The following is a 17,838-nucleotide window of genomic DNA, read 5'->3' on the forward strand; positions in this document are numbered from 1 at the left end:
GCCCGCCACCTTGCCCGGCTAGTTTTTTGTATTTTTTAGTAGAGACGGGGTTTCACCGTGTTCGCCAGGATGGTCTCGATCTCCTGACCTCGTGATCCGCCCGTCTCGGCCTCCCAAAGTGCTGGGATTACAGGCTTGAGCCACCGCGCCCGGCCCATTTCAATATTCTTAATGCATGCTTTAATGTAAGAGAATGACTTGGTACTCTGGAAGTCATCAAATGTCATTAACAAAAGAACTGGGAGACTTGGGCAGAAGGACTGATGGGGGTACCAGTGTGCCTCAACCAGAAATGCTTTCAGAAAGGTCAGCAGGGGGTTGGGGGTGGTTATCAGAGGATCACAAGTGGCTGTTACAACTGGTCACGGTGCGATCAGTGGCACAGCAAGCCCCATAGATCTGAAGTAGTAAGATGCTGCAACAGTTAGTTTTTATAAAAGTAACATGCCATGCATTTTCTATAGTTTCCTTTTTCACTTAAAATAACTGTGAAACTTATCTGACGGTAAAAAATTCTGTTAAGCTCCTTTGGCGTAATTTCAAGTCTTTTTCTGCAATTAAACTCACCAAGAACTATCTGTAATCCTGGAGGCAAATTATAAAAATAAAACCTCTCTGATTTTAAGTAGCTCATGGTATTAAAACACAACTCTAGGTTTTGCTTCCAACAGAAACAATGGAAAAGTTTTAGATTTTGCAGTTCTGCAGACTGCAGTATAAATTCCTGAAATGCTTGCTTCCCACCGGGGGGCTGCTGCACAGCCTCTGCAGCTGTGGAGGCCGCGGGCTCCCCTAACTCTTCCAAATGTCAGGCTGATGGGAGAACAGCAAAAAGCCATGGGAAGGGAGTTGGAGCTTTTATGTTGTTAGAAAAAGGCTTTCAGTGGTTTTGACTGGATAATTCCAAATCTTAAGAAAGGGCTTCCCAAATAAACTACACCAAATTCAAGATAAGAAAGCATTAAGTGTCCTTACCTTCTTTGGAGCCTCAAAAAGTGTTGCGGCATGAACAAAACGATGTGGGAGAATAATTAAATATAAACAAGCTGCTGACCTGTTCTACTTTATAATCAATTTCTAGGTTTCTTTCTCATGTTTTTTTAGTAGCCTGAAAAATGTACCTAAAATCTGAAAACCTTAAATAATGAAGAGGCAACTACAAAATAAAGAACCTAATTCAAGTTACGGACTCAGGCCCCTGTGGCTGAAAAAACCAAAGCGGGAGGTGTTGTAGAAGAGGTGTGTTTCCAGTGCCTGGCAACCCTGAAAACCGAGGAGACGGCCACACCCTCGAGAACTGCTTACTCTCAGCTAAGAAGAAAATCATGTTTCCCCCTTTAAAGCCCATGACAAATTTTACAATACTGCATCCTGATGAAGTAACTACAACATCGTTTTAAAATATTTTCAAGGAGTAAAAATTTGACATAAATATGCAACAAGATACAATGAAAACACTCAAAATTCATTCTTCACATTTGGTTACAGAAATGCCCATACGAACAATGGCCAAGCCACATGACTAATTAATCAAACCAGGCTATGATGTACCCACAGAGATAAACTTAAGGAACATCAAGAGGATATACATTCAGATTTTGGCAGGTGGCTCCCAGTGAGACAGTATTGATAAGAGTATGGTATCTCTACCTGCTAGTATTTTCTCAGATGAGCACTTGGTTATATTACACAAAAAAATAAAAACACATGATTTTTCATAAAGAAAATACCAACAGAAGTAAAATTAACGAGATAACTGAAAATGTTTTTATTGGTTGAGATAAAATACAACATTTTAAAATTTTGTAAAATTTGCAGTTTTACAAATGCTATTTGGAAAAAGCCTCTACTTGGCCTGGATGGCAAAAAGTACTGCTCAAGTGTTGTCTACTGCCTACCCATACGACTCAGGAAAACCATTCAAGAAAAAACCACAATCTCCAGTAACGTCAAACCCACAATGGACACACAGTTATAAAGACTTTAAAGGGATTAAAAATACAACAGACACTATTAAATAGCCATAAATGCTCAGCATTCAAATTACCCCTGTTAACCTTTTGGTAGACATCTTTCAACTGTATGCAACACATCACTTCAAACAAAAAAATTAATGTTTCCTCTTTCCAAACAGTCACATACCCCATATTCTTTTTTTCCTGTTCACTGCACTTGGTTATTATACCCATCATTATTTAAATCAAATATCTAATTTAAACAATCATGTTGAGTGCCTGCCGGTATTAACCTAAGGGTGGATGTCTTGGCAGTTGGCTGGGATAATCATTCTTTATTTCCGCTTTATATTTTACTTCTCTTAAAAATGCAAAGACTAAGCAACGGCATTTGAATATGCCACATTTTAGCAGAGGTTTATAAAAACAAGAGCATTTACAGAGGTATTAAGCTACCTAATCACTCGGCCTACCGTGAAATGAGGCACTTTTATTCCAGCACAGGTTTTCAGACTCAGCCCCACTGTAGCTGATCAACCAGATCCCACCGCTGTGGAAGATCTCAACTGCGCCCAGCCACCTCCCGCCGGCAGCTGAGCCTCTATCAGCACTTACGGACCGACACACCATCCACATAATCGCTCCAAGGAAAAAGACCTGGGACCTCTTCAGGCTTCTGCATGCACACTGGCTGGCACAAACTGTTCCCCTCTGGTAAACTCAGAGCTGCCAAGGCTGTCCTTCAGATTGAAGAGCAGGATGAAACTAAAACATACTCTCCTCATAAACTCTTTTAAATCACAAGTTACATTTAAATTTAAATCTAGATTTTTTTTTTTTTTTTTGGAGACAGAGTCTTGCTCTGTCACTCAGGCTGGGGTGCAACGGTGCAATCTCAGCTCACTGCAACCTCTGCCTCCCGGGCTCAGGCGATTCTCCTGCCTCAGCCTCCCAAGATGCTGGGATTACAGGCATGAGCCACCATGGCCCGGCTAATTTTGTATTTTTAATAGAGCGGGTTTCACCATGTTGGTCAGGAGTTTGCTGACCCCAGGTGATCTGCCCACCTGGACCTCCCAAAGTGCTGGGATTATAGACGTGAGCCACCACACCCAGCTTAAATCCAGATTTTTAAAATACATCTCCACCTAAATACAAAATTCTACTAGCCTATTCAGCAACGTGTATCTCATTCTCAGATGTGCTAGCTAGTCAGGCTATATCAGACTACTATTCAAATTTAGCCCAAACTTATTATTCTTGATAGATTTTTAAAAAATTTCTTGAGTACTTTGTAAAGTTTCTGGAATTATGGTAAAGAAGTATTCTGATAATGTTCTTTGGCTGCTTATTAGCTATACAACACTTACAAGCTAAAGGGAATACAAACATGTATTACTACAAAGATGTCTACAATGGAAGAATTTAAAATCGGTGTTACGTACCTGTTTAACTTTGCAAAAAACAAGCCCCTCTGCAGAAACGCCCTGCTAATGTTAACAAGAAGCAAGTTTTGAGTGGAAAAGATCTTCCAGAGAATCTGTATTTCATTAAAAATAGAGAAAAAAGAAGGGAGGGACAGTGAAAGCAGCAAGGAGTCAGCAGAGAAAGAGAAGGAGAAGAGAGGGAGGAGGGGAGGATGAAAAGTACTATCCACCAACGGAGCCAGGTAAAGCCGGGAAGCCTGAGGAGCGCATGCTGTGGACCTGGCCTTGCTAACAGGCTCTGGCACTGAGAATGGAGCCTTTCAGAAGCACACAATCTTCCCTGGTGCTGGTCTCCAAGGATTATCCCACATTGTCCCCGAGCTGATGCTTTTCTATTTTTTGCCAATATAGGCGTAAAATAATGCCCACAGGGAACAAATTGAGCCTGGGAGGAAGGCTCACAGAGGACCACGGCCTGAATCAGACTTGAGTCCTTCCTAGACCAGTATCCATGGCTGGTGGAAAGAGTCTCTCAACCTATACACTCATTTCACCTGCTCCCAGCAGGTTCCTGTGTCTCCAAGGTTACCCGTGCTCCCTGCAAATAGCTGACCCTAACTGAGGTGAGACAGTGGCTAGGCTCTTGTCCCCTTCCCCAGTGTGGTGGTGGCACTCAGAATAAAGCAGGTCCTCAAGATAAGTTTGGTCTTCAAAAACAGAAACCCATAAAAGTGAAACAGCATGAAATGCTGCTCCGCAGCCCTTGGACCATGACTTGCTTAACGAGAAATAATCCCATTCGAAGCAAATGGGAACCAGCTCTAATATATACTGGTAATACCGATCTGATACTGTTGTCAAAGAGAAGTAAATGAGGTAATGCACAAAACGAATGCCACATAGTGCCTGGCACAGACTCAATAAATGGAATCGATTGTAAGGAGTATCCACAGATTCTACTAAACAAATCACAGAAAGTGCACGCCTACAAATCTAAATTGTCGGCATATGTTCCTTCATAAGAAGACAATGGCATTCTGCTTTCAGTAACAAATCCTAATTCATCCATTTGTTTTGTTCATTTGTTCTCCACTGATTCACATGATCCCACCCAGGTATTATTATAAAAATGTACAAGTCCAATGAGGACAGAAGTTTGAGAGAATTCTGTCACTCACTCACTCACTCATGTCCACATCAGTATATATTAATGCTCTAACAGTGTAAGCTGTGTGTATTTCGTTTTTAAAGTCTGTAACCTACTGATTGTATTGCTTCTAACTGTCTCTGCTTGAGTCTGAAAAGTGAACATACAGGTTCACTGTGGTGGTTCTTAATCTTTCGGAAAGGAGACTTCAGACCCCTCTGAGTATCAAGTGACACCTAAGGCCCTTCTCCCCAGACATTCACAAATGGACGTAAACACAACATTTGGTAGACAACATCGGGGGTCAGGGACTCCTGTGTTATTACAAAGTTAAGCTGTGAGTTTGTACAAGCATTGTGTATTAATAGAAGGAATGTACCTGTGTGATCCCTGAAAAAGAACTCCAACTCTTCAGAATACCCAGTCAAGATGCTGCTCAAGATCATCAGGGCATTTCTTGCCAGAAAACTGATTATCATCAAATTAATTAGCACCTTCTAAGAAAATGGTTATTTCACCCATTTGGTTTTTTCCTGATTTCACCCCCAGAAAGATTATTTAAAAAATCTGGCATATACAGTCCTGAAACTGCTCCCACACAATTACTTTCAGGGCTGTCTGATAATTTAATACCTAAGAAAATGTTAAGAAAAATTCATTCACATAAAATCCTCTTATAACTGTCATGAGTGCTTTGGACCACAGAAAGGTGAGACAAGCAAACAGTGAGATGTGTTTGCTTCTGCCCAGGCAAATGGAACAAAATAAATTCCAAGAGTTACCTAATGCACCAACCTATGTCACCACAGGTGTCCTGGTTTGGGTAACAGTGAAACAAGACAGCTTTTAAGAGAGAAGCAGGTTTCTTGCACATAAAGAACTCCTTAATGCCACGATGGATCTATTTAGTTGCGGATCCAAAGAGGCCCTTTACTCTTATCTAATTTGAAATCAACTGAATTCACTCCACGATCCGAAAGGAAACAATATGGATTTTAAGAGAACATGTTACACAAGATGGCAAAACTGTTCATTTTTTTGTTTTAGAAGTGTGCCAACCGGCCAGAGAACGGCAGTTACCACGGAATGAATTTTGCTGGTGCCCACCATTACAATGGGACGAACCAAAGGTCAGTGTGCCAGGAATATTCCTGTAACGTTCTTGCTTAATGCTCACGGCAACCCTGTAGGGTAGGTAGCTCGTATTCCCGTTTTATAGACAGGCAAATTAAAGACCCAAACATGGGGAGTAACCCACCTGAAGTCACAATGCTATTAACTGGTGGAGCTGGTACTTGAATCTGGTCTCAATTCCAAGGCTATGTTCTGGTGTATCACAATAAATTCTGCATACTGCACATCTCCTAACACTCAAGGTATACCTGGGTCAGCAATTTTTCCCCTTTTCCCTCCACCCAACATACACACACACTTCTGGCTCATTTTAAACAAGCTATCCATTTTCAAAGTATTGATCAATCTGCATCTAATGCAAAAGCAACAGTGAAGGCCAAGCAGTATATTCCCACCCACTAAAAAAAAATTTTAGGTAGGTTTTTTTTTTCTTTAATGTGCTTAACATAGAAACTGAAGAGTAGGGGGAAGCACAAGAATCATTCGCTATGAAAACAAAGGTCACCAATTCCATGTCTTTTTGACAATCACCCATGAGATTTATAAGACCTTGTCTTTAAAACTTAAAAGGATCAGACAGAAATTCAAGTATCACTTTTTCTTGATTTAGTATTTTCTGCACTCTACTACAACCCCAAATTTTATCTTGGCATACAGACAGTAATTTACATTCTCTTCTATCCTGAATTCCTGGATTTATAGTAACTAAAAATAGATATTATGCTTATCACTCAAAGTTGATCTTGTTATCAAACACGCCCATGACCCATCTAACAAGGGAAGGACACTGTGGATCACACCTTCAGCAATTAACAAAATTCCTAAAATCAAGTAGATTTGGAATCTTCAACCCCTGGTCCAAAAGTCCAAGACTGAGACTACTGACAACATATGATATTTATTATTATTATTGATACTTTTTACTTATTTTCTTGGATATCAGAGGGAAATTGTAATTTCAACATTAGTGCTAATCCTACAAAAAATACAGTCCATCGTGTGTAAATAGTCTAGGAGATTGTTCCACGTGTAAAAGATCAAAACTACAACTATTATCATCATGGTGCTGCTCACAGCATAAACCTGCCATAGAAGGTTAGAAGACTTAGGACCCAGCTATTACCAACATTAACATCCTCACGGCAAAAGTACCAAGGCAAGAGGTGGACAGCAGGAACCCTCATTCCTCACAGGCCCTTAGACATTCTGCTTATGGCCAGTAATCTCTTTATTCCAGAGAAGCAGGCTCTGATAATCCCATACATGAAAGACGAACATGTAGTCAACAGAACCAGAAAGGCATATCCTACACCTCAAACTGGCAAGAGAATGAGAACTGAACCTAAGAGGCCAAATGGTAAAAAGAATAACAAAAGGCTCAGAAATTGCATTGGTGCCCATTCTGAATGGCAGTGCAACTTCAAACATTGCACATAATTCCGTTTTGGGGTTCTAAACATGGGTGAACAAACCAGTTTGCCTTCATTTTTGTGGCATGTGGTGTCTCAGGAAATCTACAAAAGACTGCCCCAAGAGGTAGGATTATAAATACAAGAAAAAAGATTGTTTATCGCTGTAGTTGTAATTTTAAAAAAAAAGAGTGCAGGCAAATTTTAGCCTAAGCAATGCTGTATTAGTTTTCTTTTTAACTGGTCAATCCTTTGCTACTGTCCATAACTGGTAACAGACAGCTAATTCATTGAGAGTGCAATTAGTTTTTCATCATTCAGACACTGATTAAACTAATAAGAACATATAAAACTGAAAGTTATCTAAGTATCAAACTAGCAGTATTTTAGATGTTATATTCTTATCTTATAAACTGTAATTTTTATACCACACACACAATTATCTTATTCATTAGAATAAATCTCTTGCCTCTGAAACTATTCAAATATTCTCATATTAAAAATAAAAATGGTATGTACTTTTAATATATAAGCATCTAAAATAACTACACATTGACTAGATTATTAAAACTTTCATCAAAATATTTTTAAATTTCAGGATCATGGCCACAGAAGCAGGAAATAGCAAGCAGCTACAATAAATGCTCCAGAACACTGAGAATTTTCTAGTCTCTTACCCAGAATCCCTCAGAATACTTTAATACATGCACCAAGTTTTAACCTTTTAAACAAAGTTACCTTCTCCTATTTTTCAAAGAACAGGTTAGAACAGAAAGAAAAATACTAAAGAACTTTGAAAAATGAAAGTATACATTACAAACTGCAGTTCTGCCTTGCCTACAGTATGTTTGGGGGGTTGGGGAGGTGTTAACTACTTACTATGTCTTTTTTTTTGAGACGAAGTCTCCCTCTGCCGCCCAGGCTGGAGTGCAGTGGCTGGAGTGCAGTGGCGCAATCTCAGCTCACGGCAACCACCGCCTCCTGAGTTCAAGCGATTCTCGTGCCTTAGCCTCCAGAGTAGCTAGGATTACAGGTGCCAGCCACCACCACGCCCAGGTAATTTTTGTATTTTTAGTAGAGACGCGGTTTCACCATGTTGTCCAGGATGTTCTCATACTCCTGACCTCAGGTGATCCACCCACCTCTGCCTCCCAAAGTGCTGGGATTACAGGTGTGAGCCACCGCGCCTGGCCACTACTTACGAAGTCTTTAAGGAACAATCGAATAAAGTACTCTCAGTAAAAGTTCCAAGTAGAAAAAGCCACATTACGTTTGGCTACAAACTCAAGCAGCTTTAAAAATTTTATATAGACACACATATTCTAAGAATCTATTGTGTGATAAAGACAATGAGGAAATCAATGCGTGCCCCTTCTTAGGAAAATTCAAGAGTACACACGGATAGGTTAGGGTGACTGTTTTCACCTTCTGGTCTCCTTTAATGGTTCTCCTCTGGAATGAGTCAAGCAGCTAGAATAGGAAAGCTTTATCAGCAAACAAAACCTCTGAAGAAGGTACTGCTTCAAATAGTTCATGTGCATTTCTCTTAAATGAAAAAGTAAAAACAAACAAACAAAAAAAAATTCTACCCCCTCTGCAAATAAACATTTTGGCAAAACAAATAAACAAAATGTCACCACCCAAAACTGAAAAACAAGCAGGATATAACTCAATTATATCCACAAACAAATCAGAATTGCACTTACAGTTTCTGTAATTAATCTTTAGAGTACACGTTAATTAAAGTGTGTTCATTATCTGTAACATTCAACTTAAGAAAACTTTAAAATGTGTATTTTTATTGGTGGAACAGTCAGACTGTTAAGCCAGTCTCAACACAAGGCCAGTACTGCAGAGCTGGAAGCTGAAACTTCTCATCAATAAGACAAAATGAAAGAGCTCTAGAATCCTAGACTCTGCACTGCAGAGGGAGTTGGGCAAAAGCAATGTCTCACTGTGCTCTTTTGGTTTCAAAACTAATGCCAAAATAACGTAAAACCCAAGAGAAAGAAAATATTCATTAGAAACTTAAACCAACAAATATGTCATTTAAAAAATACTTGATAGACAACAGCTGGAAAGGGGTGAAAATGCAATCTGTGTTTTAAAAAGCTGTTTATTTGGGGTGCTCAAAAGAATACAATACACCTATGCAATCCATAAATCTCCAAAGCAAAAACAGCTGAAGGTGTCACCATGACTGGGCTTTCCTACACCAAACACTTCACTTAACCATAGTCTTGGTATTTAGGATTAAAGTGGGCACTTCTCACAGTGAGCAGTGAAAATACACCTTGGCCAGTTAGTAAAGCAAATAAAACATGGCAACTTATACAGTATAACTGTCCTACTTAGAAACGTTATGCATAAAAACTGGATTTAGACAGAGCCTTTTATTTAGGACCTTGTGTGAACTTGGCCGAAGCATGTAAGCCCCATGGAGCATCGGTTTCCTCTTCTACAAATGAGGATACGGATCTCAACTTTGCAGGGTTATTGGGAGGATTAGCTATGGTATACACAGGGCAACCAGCACAATGCTAGAAACAAGTGTAATTGCTGTCATTGTCACCATCAATAGAAATGAGTGATTCACAGCATAATGACATGATGTGCAAATAAGTGTCAAGTCATGACATATGTCCATATCAAAATACATTGTAATAAATGAATTCAGCCAAGAACTCTTGTATGAAAACTGGTGGCAAAAAGAAAAACAGCTACTTTCAGTATTTCTCTTTTTCACTTAGAGAAACATTAGCATTTTCAAGTAACTTTTGCTTCTCCAGGTCATTCAGCTCCTCTAAACTATTTCAACCAAATTATGAACACTAAGAAGACACTCTGAGCCAGATGGATGGCCAAAATAAAACTTTAGGCCTGTACTTGGCAGCATGTGAAATATAAACAAGCCATTTGAATGCCAACCAAGTACCATGCCAGTCTACCTGAAACTTCTACTTCAGTTCTCCATACAACCTTTAACTAAAAGAAATGTCTATTTTTAACCTCGACAATGGTGTTCTTGGGATATTTATCCAATTTCCCAATTCTTTTTTGAGAAGGAGTCTCTCTCTGTCGCCCAGGCTGGAGTGCAGTGGCCGGATCTCAGCTCACGGCAAGCTCCGCCTCCCGGGTTCATGCCATTCTCCTGCCTCAGCCTCCCAAGTAGCTGGGACTACAGGGGCCCGCCACCATGCTTGGCTCATTTTTTTGTATTTTTTTTTTTTTTAAGTAGAGATGGGGTTTCACCATGTTAGCCAGGATGGTCTTGATCTCCTGACCTTGTGATCCACCTGCCTCGGCCCCCCAAAGTGCTGGGATAACAGGCATGAGCCACCGCGCCCGGCCTCCAATTCCTCAATTCTTTAGAGGCAACTTTAAATACAAAGCTACACCGTGTGCATGCCTGTAATACCAACTATTAGGGAGGCTAAGGTAGGAAGACAGCTTGAGCTCAGGGGTTCGAGTCCAACCTGAGCAACACAGAAAGACTGTCTCTACAAAATAAATAAATAAACTTTAAAAGTTATTTTATTTAAAAATAAAATAAAGTAACTACACCCTCCTCTCTATAATGCTCCCACGAACATTAAGTTTGAATATCGTAACAGCTATCTGTAAACTGGAACATGAAATTGCCTAGGGAAAAAAAAAAAAACACTGCAAGAGTTTAAAAAAAAATAAAAATTCATCATTTAGAAAAATAACCTAGTGTTCATATTTAAGGAAAACACAGGAAACTGAGTTTTTTACTTTCAAATTATAAGTGGATTTATTAAAATCAACTAAAGTATTTTGAACCAACTATAAGGGTCTTGTTACCTCTTTTATATTGTTTAGAAAATTTAATCATAATCAAACCTTTTTTCTGTATAAGGCAAGTCTTACCTTCCAATTTACATATGGACAAGAGAACCAAAATAACAATCTAAAAATAGGGCACAGCATGGTTCCCAATACACTCAATTATGATATTTAAAACTTTTAAATCATGGATGTTAGGATTTTTGCAAATTCACCCACTAAAACACAGTTGAAAAATTTGCAAAATGTTTTGAAAAATTTAAGTTAATCCACATAATTTCCCTGTAAACAAGGACAGACTAAGAATCAACGGCACAAAACGAAAATACTGACCAACATTTTCATCTAAATTTGGAGCAATTTAGTAGCAGCAGCAGAACTGCGTATTTTTTACAATTCCCTAACTCCTACTGTTGAAAAAGTACTAATTAAAACCATACTGAGCTCTTAAAAACAGACCACCACACAGCAGCAGAGAGTTCATCCTGGCAGACAACCACTAGAGATGGAACATTCAATGCTCAGCAAAAGGCACCCTCAGCTAGGAGGCAGCCAGAAAGCTACAGCAGACACAGGCCCCTCTAAGACTGACCAACCCGGAAACAGCTCATTTGTGTCTAATGCCACAAGCTTGCCAGCATAAAGCCGGACACAGGAACACACTGCCATGTCCAAGCACTCCACATCCTGCTCCAGCACCTGCAAACAGGAACTACAGGCCAGTGCCCTGTAAGTCAGCAGGCACAGGACCTGCCCACCAGGCACCCAGTAGGCATAGGGCCCATCTATCATCATCCTCAGACACCAGAGTCAGGCCTCTGTCATTCAGCTTGGAGCCTGAAACACAGCTGCTGGCTGCTACGAAAGGTTAGGAGATCAAACTCCACGGAAGCCCGTCCACTCTCTGCATTTATTAAATGTATTCCCTAATTTCAACTTTAAATGGAACCAATGTTGTCACTCTGTAGTTGTCAACCGCATGTACAAGTGGACAAAAAGCTCCATATCATATAGAAGAAAAGGCATGGGAAACCTGGTTAAAATTCTGACTGTGACACTCATTGGTAGGGCAATCTTGGACAAGTTATCCAATTTTGCAAAGTGTCCATTTCCTTCTCTCCCACAACAACCAGAACACCCACTAAAGTCTGACCTGCACATGGCTGTCATGAAACAGACTGGAGACTACGCACTGGAGGAGGATGGTGCCTGCTGTAGTCATCTCTCTCATCTCCCTCAACAACCAACCCAGCCACTTGGTGCAGCGCCTGGCAGAAAAAGGGCCAATATATGTCCATTTGCAGAACTGAGTTTCATAATCCAAAAATACTCATGTAGGCTTCTACGTGAGTAGAACTGCTAAAAGAACTGGGTCCCTCTTCCCGGAGCCCTCAGCCTCTAGAACTTCTTTGTCATTTATGTCACAACCTCAGAATGGTCACCCCTGACCTCCCACCTACAGTCAGGCCATACCTCCCCCACCCACCCTACAAAACACTATTGACAAGGTTTACCTACTTCATCTGTTGGCCTGTACTCCCTACTCTCCAGAATGTGATTCCATGTGAACCGGGAACCTTGCCATTTTAGTTCTTTGCTGAAACTCCAGCACCCAGAATAGTGCCTGACACAGACACAAGGAATACTTGTTAAATAACAGAGAGGAAGACCATCCAGACAGTTACAACTTCTCAGGCCCCAAGGTTCCTCCTGACGTCCTTCTCCTTCCTCTCTCTGTTCTGAAATGTCCCCATCCTGCCACCCTTTCTACATAAAGGCTCCCTGGCCAGCCCAGCTCAGCATCCCTTTTTCCTTCTCTTAGGGAGGGCCAATAGCCCTTACTGCCTATACAATCCGTGTTGCACTTTTTTTAAGACTACCTTAGACTGAGTTATCTTTGCATGTGGCTCTCTTACCTCCCTATATTTTAAGTTTCTAAACACTTGTTATTTAGCACCTTTACAGAAGAATTTCAAATATATACAATTTCAAAAAACTTGAGTGTTCTTCACAGTACCAAGATTTTTAATTTAAATTCTGATCGTGGAGATAAAATATTACTTTGCTAAGCTGATTATAGTAACTGTTCTGTGGTGACTAAACGTCGCTGAGATAAATACTTATAAACTAGTTGATATTCTCAGGCACTACTTACGGTTTTTAGGAAGGACTATCTGAACCTACTAACTGACCTTAAGGAACTTGTTCTTTGTAATTCGTTACTGGTTTTGTTATAAACCTTCTGTCTTCTTCTCTGTCCAGCTTTCAGGTATAAAACTTCTTGCTGCTATAAATATAAACTCCTCTCTCTCAACCTGCTGTGAACAGCGAGGTCAATAGGTTAGAACCTAGGCCTAAAACAAGAGTGAATCAGCACAGAATAGGGCTGTGACGTAGGAAGGAAGAGGGAAAGAAGAGACCCAGTGCTTATTTTGAGCTTACACAGGTGCTCCATAAATCCCCATTGATTAAATGAGTCACCAACTCAGTCGTTCCTCCACAAGTAGCAGCGAAGTAAACGCCAGCCATGCTGTGAGAGTTGGTACTTAGAGTTCCCCAAGAGCCCACAGCTTCACAGAGCATGTTTCTATTAAATTCTCACTTGCTCTTGACAACTTTGTGAGGTTAGGTGGCACAAGCATCATCGATATGATGATATTCCTTTTTCAGGCTAGGGAAACAAACTTCATCTCAGAAAGGTGACATGAGTTGTCCAAAGTCGCACACCTGGTAAATGCCCAGGCATCCCGTCTTTTTCATTCCTTCCACTAAGCCCATTTGTAGAAAGCCACTGTTGTTTCTCCAGGTAAAAGAACTTCAGGTAAGGCTCTTAGGTAACTGACAGAGCAAACACTGCTATTATAATCTACACTCTGGAAGAGCATTTGCCAACAGTCATTGCTTACTGCTAACAAGCAAATTCAATTTCTCATTTGTCACCAAAACAAACAGGGGACAGAGATCAAGAAGATGAGAAATACTTCTGAATTTGGCTGTTTCAATGCTATTTTATAATTGTAATTTTTCTGTGATTCACATTAAAACAGCCTGAAACACCGGACACTAAAAACCCTCCTTGCTCTCTACCTGAAAGCTTAATCTAGTCCATCTAAGGAACTTATTTTTCATTGCATAGAGGCTGCTCAGATGTGTAAAAAGTGAAGACGCTCAATTACAAAACTGGGAATCCAAATTAAACTCCAGTTTAAAATGCCTGATGTATATCCATCTTTGGCCTATGGTAAAATTGCATGCTCCACGGTCAGAGCCAATATGAACTGTGTTCTCACCGCACTGCATTCTTTTCCTTTCTAAAACATTTGTGTGAGTCCTTGTCAATCAATTAATATTTATTGAGGGCCTACTACATGCCAACCATCTAGGCGCTGATCAGCTATTTACTGATTTAATGTTTGTCTTCCCCACTAGACTACAGGCACCATAAGAAGAGTTACCACTGCTTTTTCGCTCATCACTGTGTGCTACAACCCAGCAGGGAGCCTAATACACAGCAGGGGCTCAATAAACATTAGATGAATGAATGAATATGGGGAGGGGAGGGGAGGGGAGGAGAAAGGAGACGTGAGGAGGGGAGAGAGGAGAGGCCACTACTTTGTATGTAAAGAAACCAGGGCTTTGCTCTGCCCAAACACGCCTTATGATCCACCAGCGATGTGATGAATTCTGAAAGGCACCACATGCAATGCACAGCTGTAAGTACAGCAGCTGTCATGCAAAGGAGCTGAAGTCCAGAACTATGAAGAATTCAGCCCTTTGTTTTTCTCTCTGTCTCATAATGAAAATGAAGTCAAGCCCACTGTCAATCTACCTGTCGACTCTATGTATTCAACATGCGGCTTTCAACAATACTAAGTTAACATTGCCTCTGAATGACATTTATGTTGATTCGCTCTCTGACATCACTGCCTGAAAAGATACTACTTAAATGTTTGAGGTCACACATAAGACCTAAATAGAACTGAGTTAATACTTTAAAAAAAAAAAAAAAAGACTCCATTTCAGGTCTTTGAAAGCTATAAATTGGTTTTAACTGAGTATTTAATTTAAAAGTAAAAAAGGTTTGACTCATTATTTAAACTGTCCAAAGCTTAAGTCTTAGAGAGCAAACAGATCTCTTTACCAGCAAGCTGTTAAACACAGACTGTAAGTTCCAAGAGAGACCTTTGCAAAAGCATAAGTCTTTTAATTAATTAAAACCTAGGATTCTGAGTTATAGGCTGTCCATAGTAGTACAAAATAATAGGATAATAATAAATATGAACTATTTAAGTCAATACGAAACACCAACAATCTACACAGGTATAAAAATGCAGATATTAAGTTCATATATCACTAATAAAACAGAAAGTATATGTTCAAGATTTTCCCCAAATCCGACTAAGAGACAAATAAACAGATAAACAAAAAAGCAAGAGTAATGACATATGTTCTAATCATGCACACCAAAGTATGCCAAACAGAGAAAAGCGTTAAAGTAAGGTTGCTATTAAACTACAAATCTATTTAAGTATAGGAGTTAGTTATGATTAGTGGCACAGTAAAGGGAGTCCTGTCCTCCCCATCTCCAGCCCCCTACAAATAACAACTTACCTGGAAGGCTGGTAACATTAGTTGTAAACAAAAGGAATACTAAATAAAGGAACAAGTTGAATTACATAAAAAGTTTTCACTGCAAACAATTAAGCACTAAGCCCAATATTAACAAAATCCCAGAACTCAGTTAAAAGTTTAAAAAAAAAAAAACAAACAAAAAAAAAAAACCTGGGAATTTTCTAGACTGATCATCTGATTCAGGATCAAAAGCATTGAACGCTCTAAAGCAGTGACTAAATCACATTCAATAAATAGACAATGCATATTCAGTAAAAGGCCTACTAACTGTCTCACGGGGAAATTAATTGTATTTCCATTTTGTGGTGATACATAAAGAATACATACTTGAAAAATCAGAACAGACTTCTTGCCTACATTCCTTAAAGTCGATTTTAACATTTTCCTAAATCGAGTTTACGACATGATTTTATTTACAGTATGACTTCCACAACTCGCTTTGCAATGTTCTGGGTAAAGAATAGACTCGTTCGTTCAGATGACTAAAAAAATCTACTTAACACCTCAGGCGAGCAAAAAAAAAAAAAAAACCCACAAATCTGTATTTGTATCAATAAGAAACTATCATACTGTGCTTTGGCATATTTTCAAACTGGGAATCTATGAACGATTCCTGAATTCACATTAAAATTCTTCATTAAAAAAAAAATTCCAACGTGTCAGTATGCCAGCTGGAAATATGATACAGCCAACCAAACTATTTTCCTACCCAGAAACTATCCCCTTCCTTTTTAAGTGTGACTACACTTTTACCTTTTGTTCGAAATCATCAGAAGTCGTAAAACTATGAGAATTGAGTCAAAACGACAAAACCACACGCTCTCTAACTTCCACTACCCCCTGGGCATCCTTTCGGAAGCCCACCGCGCCCGCTGTCTCCCTGCCCTCCCCGCCGCCTCCTATCTCTGTCTCTCTCTGTCTCTGCCTCCCCCACTCCCCCACCCCGACTCCGCCGCCGACGCGGCCCGCGTCCTGCGCGGCGGGCCCGAGTCTGCGGAGCCGGGGCTGTCACGCCAGCCGCGAGAGGACTCGAGCGCCCGCCGTGAGCGCAACTGCGGAGCGCGGCTCGGGGTGCCAGCGGGAGAATGTCCGGCCCCGGAGCAGCGTCCGCGCACTTTCCGCCGCCCAGGAGCTAAGTCACAAGTTAGGAAACAGCCAGAGCGCGCGGCGGCCGTGATTCAGCAGCGGGGCCGGCCGGCAGGGCGGGAGGGCGGCGATCGCAGGGCCTGAGCGGGACCGCGGGGCGGGAGCGGGGCCGGGGCCCGGCCGAGTCCGGAAAAGGTCACCGAGACGCCGCGGGCGCCGCCGCCCGAGCCCGCGACCCGCCTCGCGGTCGGGCCAGCAGCGGCGGGGGCGGCAGGGCGGCGTCCCAGACGGGCGTGGCGCCGGGACCGGGCGGGCGGGCGGGCCGGGGGCTCCTACCTTTCCGGCTCTTGGGGGAGCTCCGCTTGCTCCGGGCGCTGGCTCGCTCTTCCTCAATCGCAGCTGCTATCTCAGGGTTGTCTTCCCCATTGTACCAGACCAGGAGCTCCTCGCCCGGCGCGATTGGCTGCGGGGAGAGAAGAGACAAGCGCCGGGCCAATCAGAGCGGCGGTTGTTGGCGGGGGCGGGGCGCGCACCGGGACGCGGGCGGGAGCGGCGCCGATGGCAAACAGCTGTCGGCGGCGTCGCGCGCACCCGGCCGGCAGGAAGGGCTCCCGGCCCCCTGCGGGCCGCGCCGGCGCCCGGAACCCTCTGCTGGAGGGAGGACCGCACCCGCGGCGCGGGGCGAGGGGCGCGGAACGCCAGGTGACGAGCAGCGGAGCCCGGGTGCTGTCACAGCTTCCTCTTTAAAGCCTTACGACGGCCCACGCACGAGAAAAAATAAAACATGGGACCATTTTAAAAGCTCACGAAATCTAAGTCGAGGAGAAATATAAAGCATAACTGAAAAGCATGCGGCGTGGAAAGCGGAGTGCTGAAAGGTAACGACCAGCGCGCATTCCAGACCAAGAGCAACTTTAACAGGACAACGAGGAGGAACCACGCGCAAGCACTTACAAATGCGCCGCGGTTTCTATCCCAGAGCCGCCAATGGGAGGCCGCCCGGGGCCACCAACCTGCTCGGGTCCAGGGAGGTCAGTGCCTCGCCCTTCGGACCGGACATCAAACTTCCACATTTTAACTTTTAAATACAGCAGGAAGTATTTCCCATGTATTGTGCTCCTAAACCATCACATTCTTAAGCCACGTATGGCTGGAAGCAGTGAGGGCCACCATCAAATTGATTCCACCCAGAACAAGATCCCGAAGATCCACTGAGTGCGAAGTTCACACCCCTAGAATTT

At 41.9% G+C, this 17,838-nt stretch overlaps 1 protein-coding gene across 7 annotated transcripts in view; it reads right to left on the reverse strand.

Moving 5' to 3' along the window:
• PRDM2 (PR/SET domain 2) overlaps positions 1-17,838 on the reverse strand; it is a 129,371-nt gene that overhangs the window by 59,670 nt on the left and 51,863 nt on the right. For 6 of the 7 annotated variants that reach the window (XM_073007827.1, XM_007980475.3, XM_073007824.1 and 3 more), the window contains one exon: positions 16,934-17,060. The exons of the other annotated variant lie outside the window; for it this stretch is intronic. In XM_073007827.1, the coding sequence (XP_072863928.1) occupies positions 16,934-17,060 (127 nt within the window). The remainder of the gene's footprint in view (positions 1-16,933; positions 17,061-17,838) is intronic. 7 annotated transcript variants of the gene reach the window in all.

The sequence above is a fragment of the Chlorocebus sabaeus genome, chromosome 20 (assembly GCF_047675955.1).
Source record: "Chlorocebus sabaeus isolate Y175 chromosome 20, mChlSab1.0.hap1, whole genome shotgun sequence".
In the NCBI taxonomy this organism is placed as follows: Eukaryota; Metazoa; Chordata; class Mammalia; order Primates; family Cercopithecidae; genus Chlorocebus; species Chlorocebus sabaeus.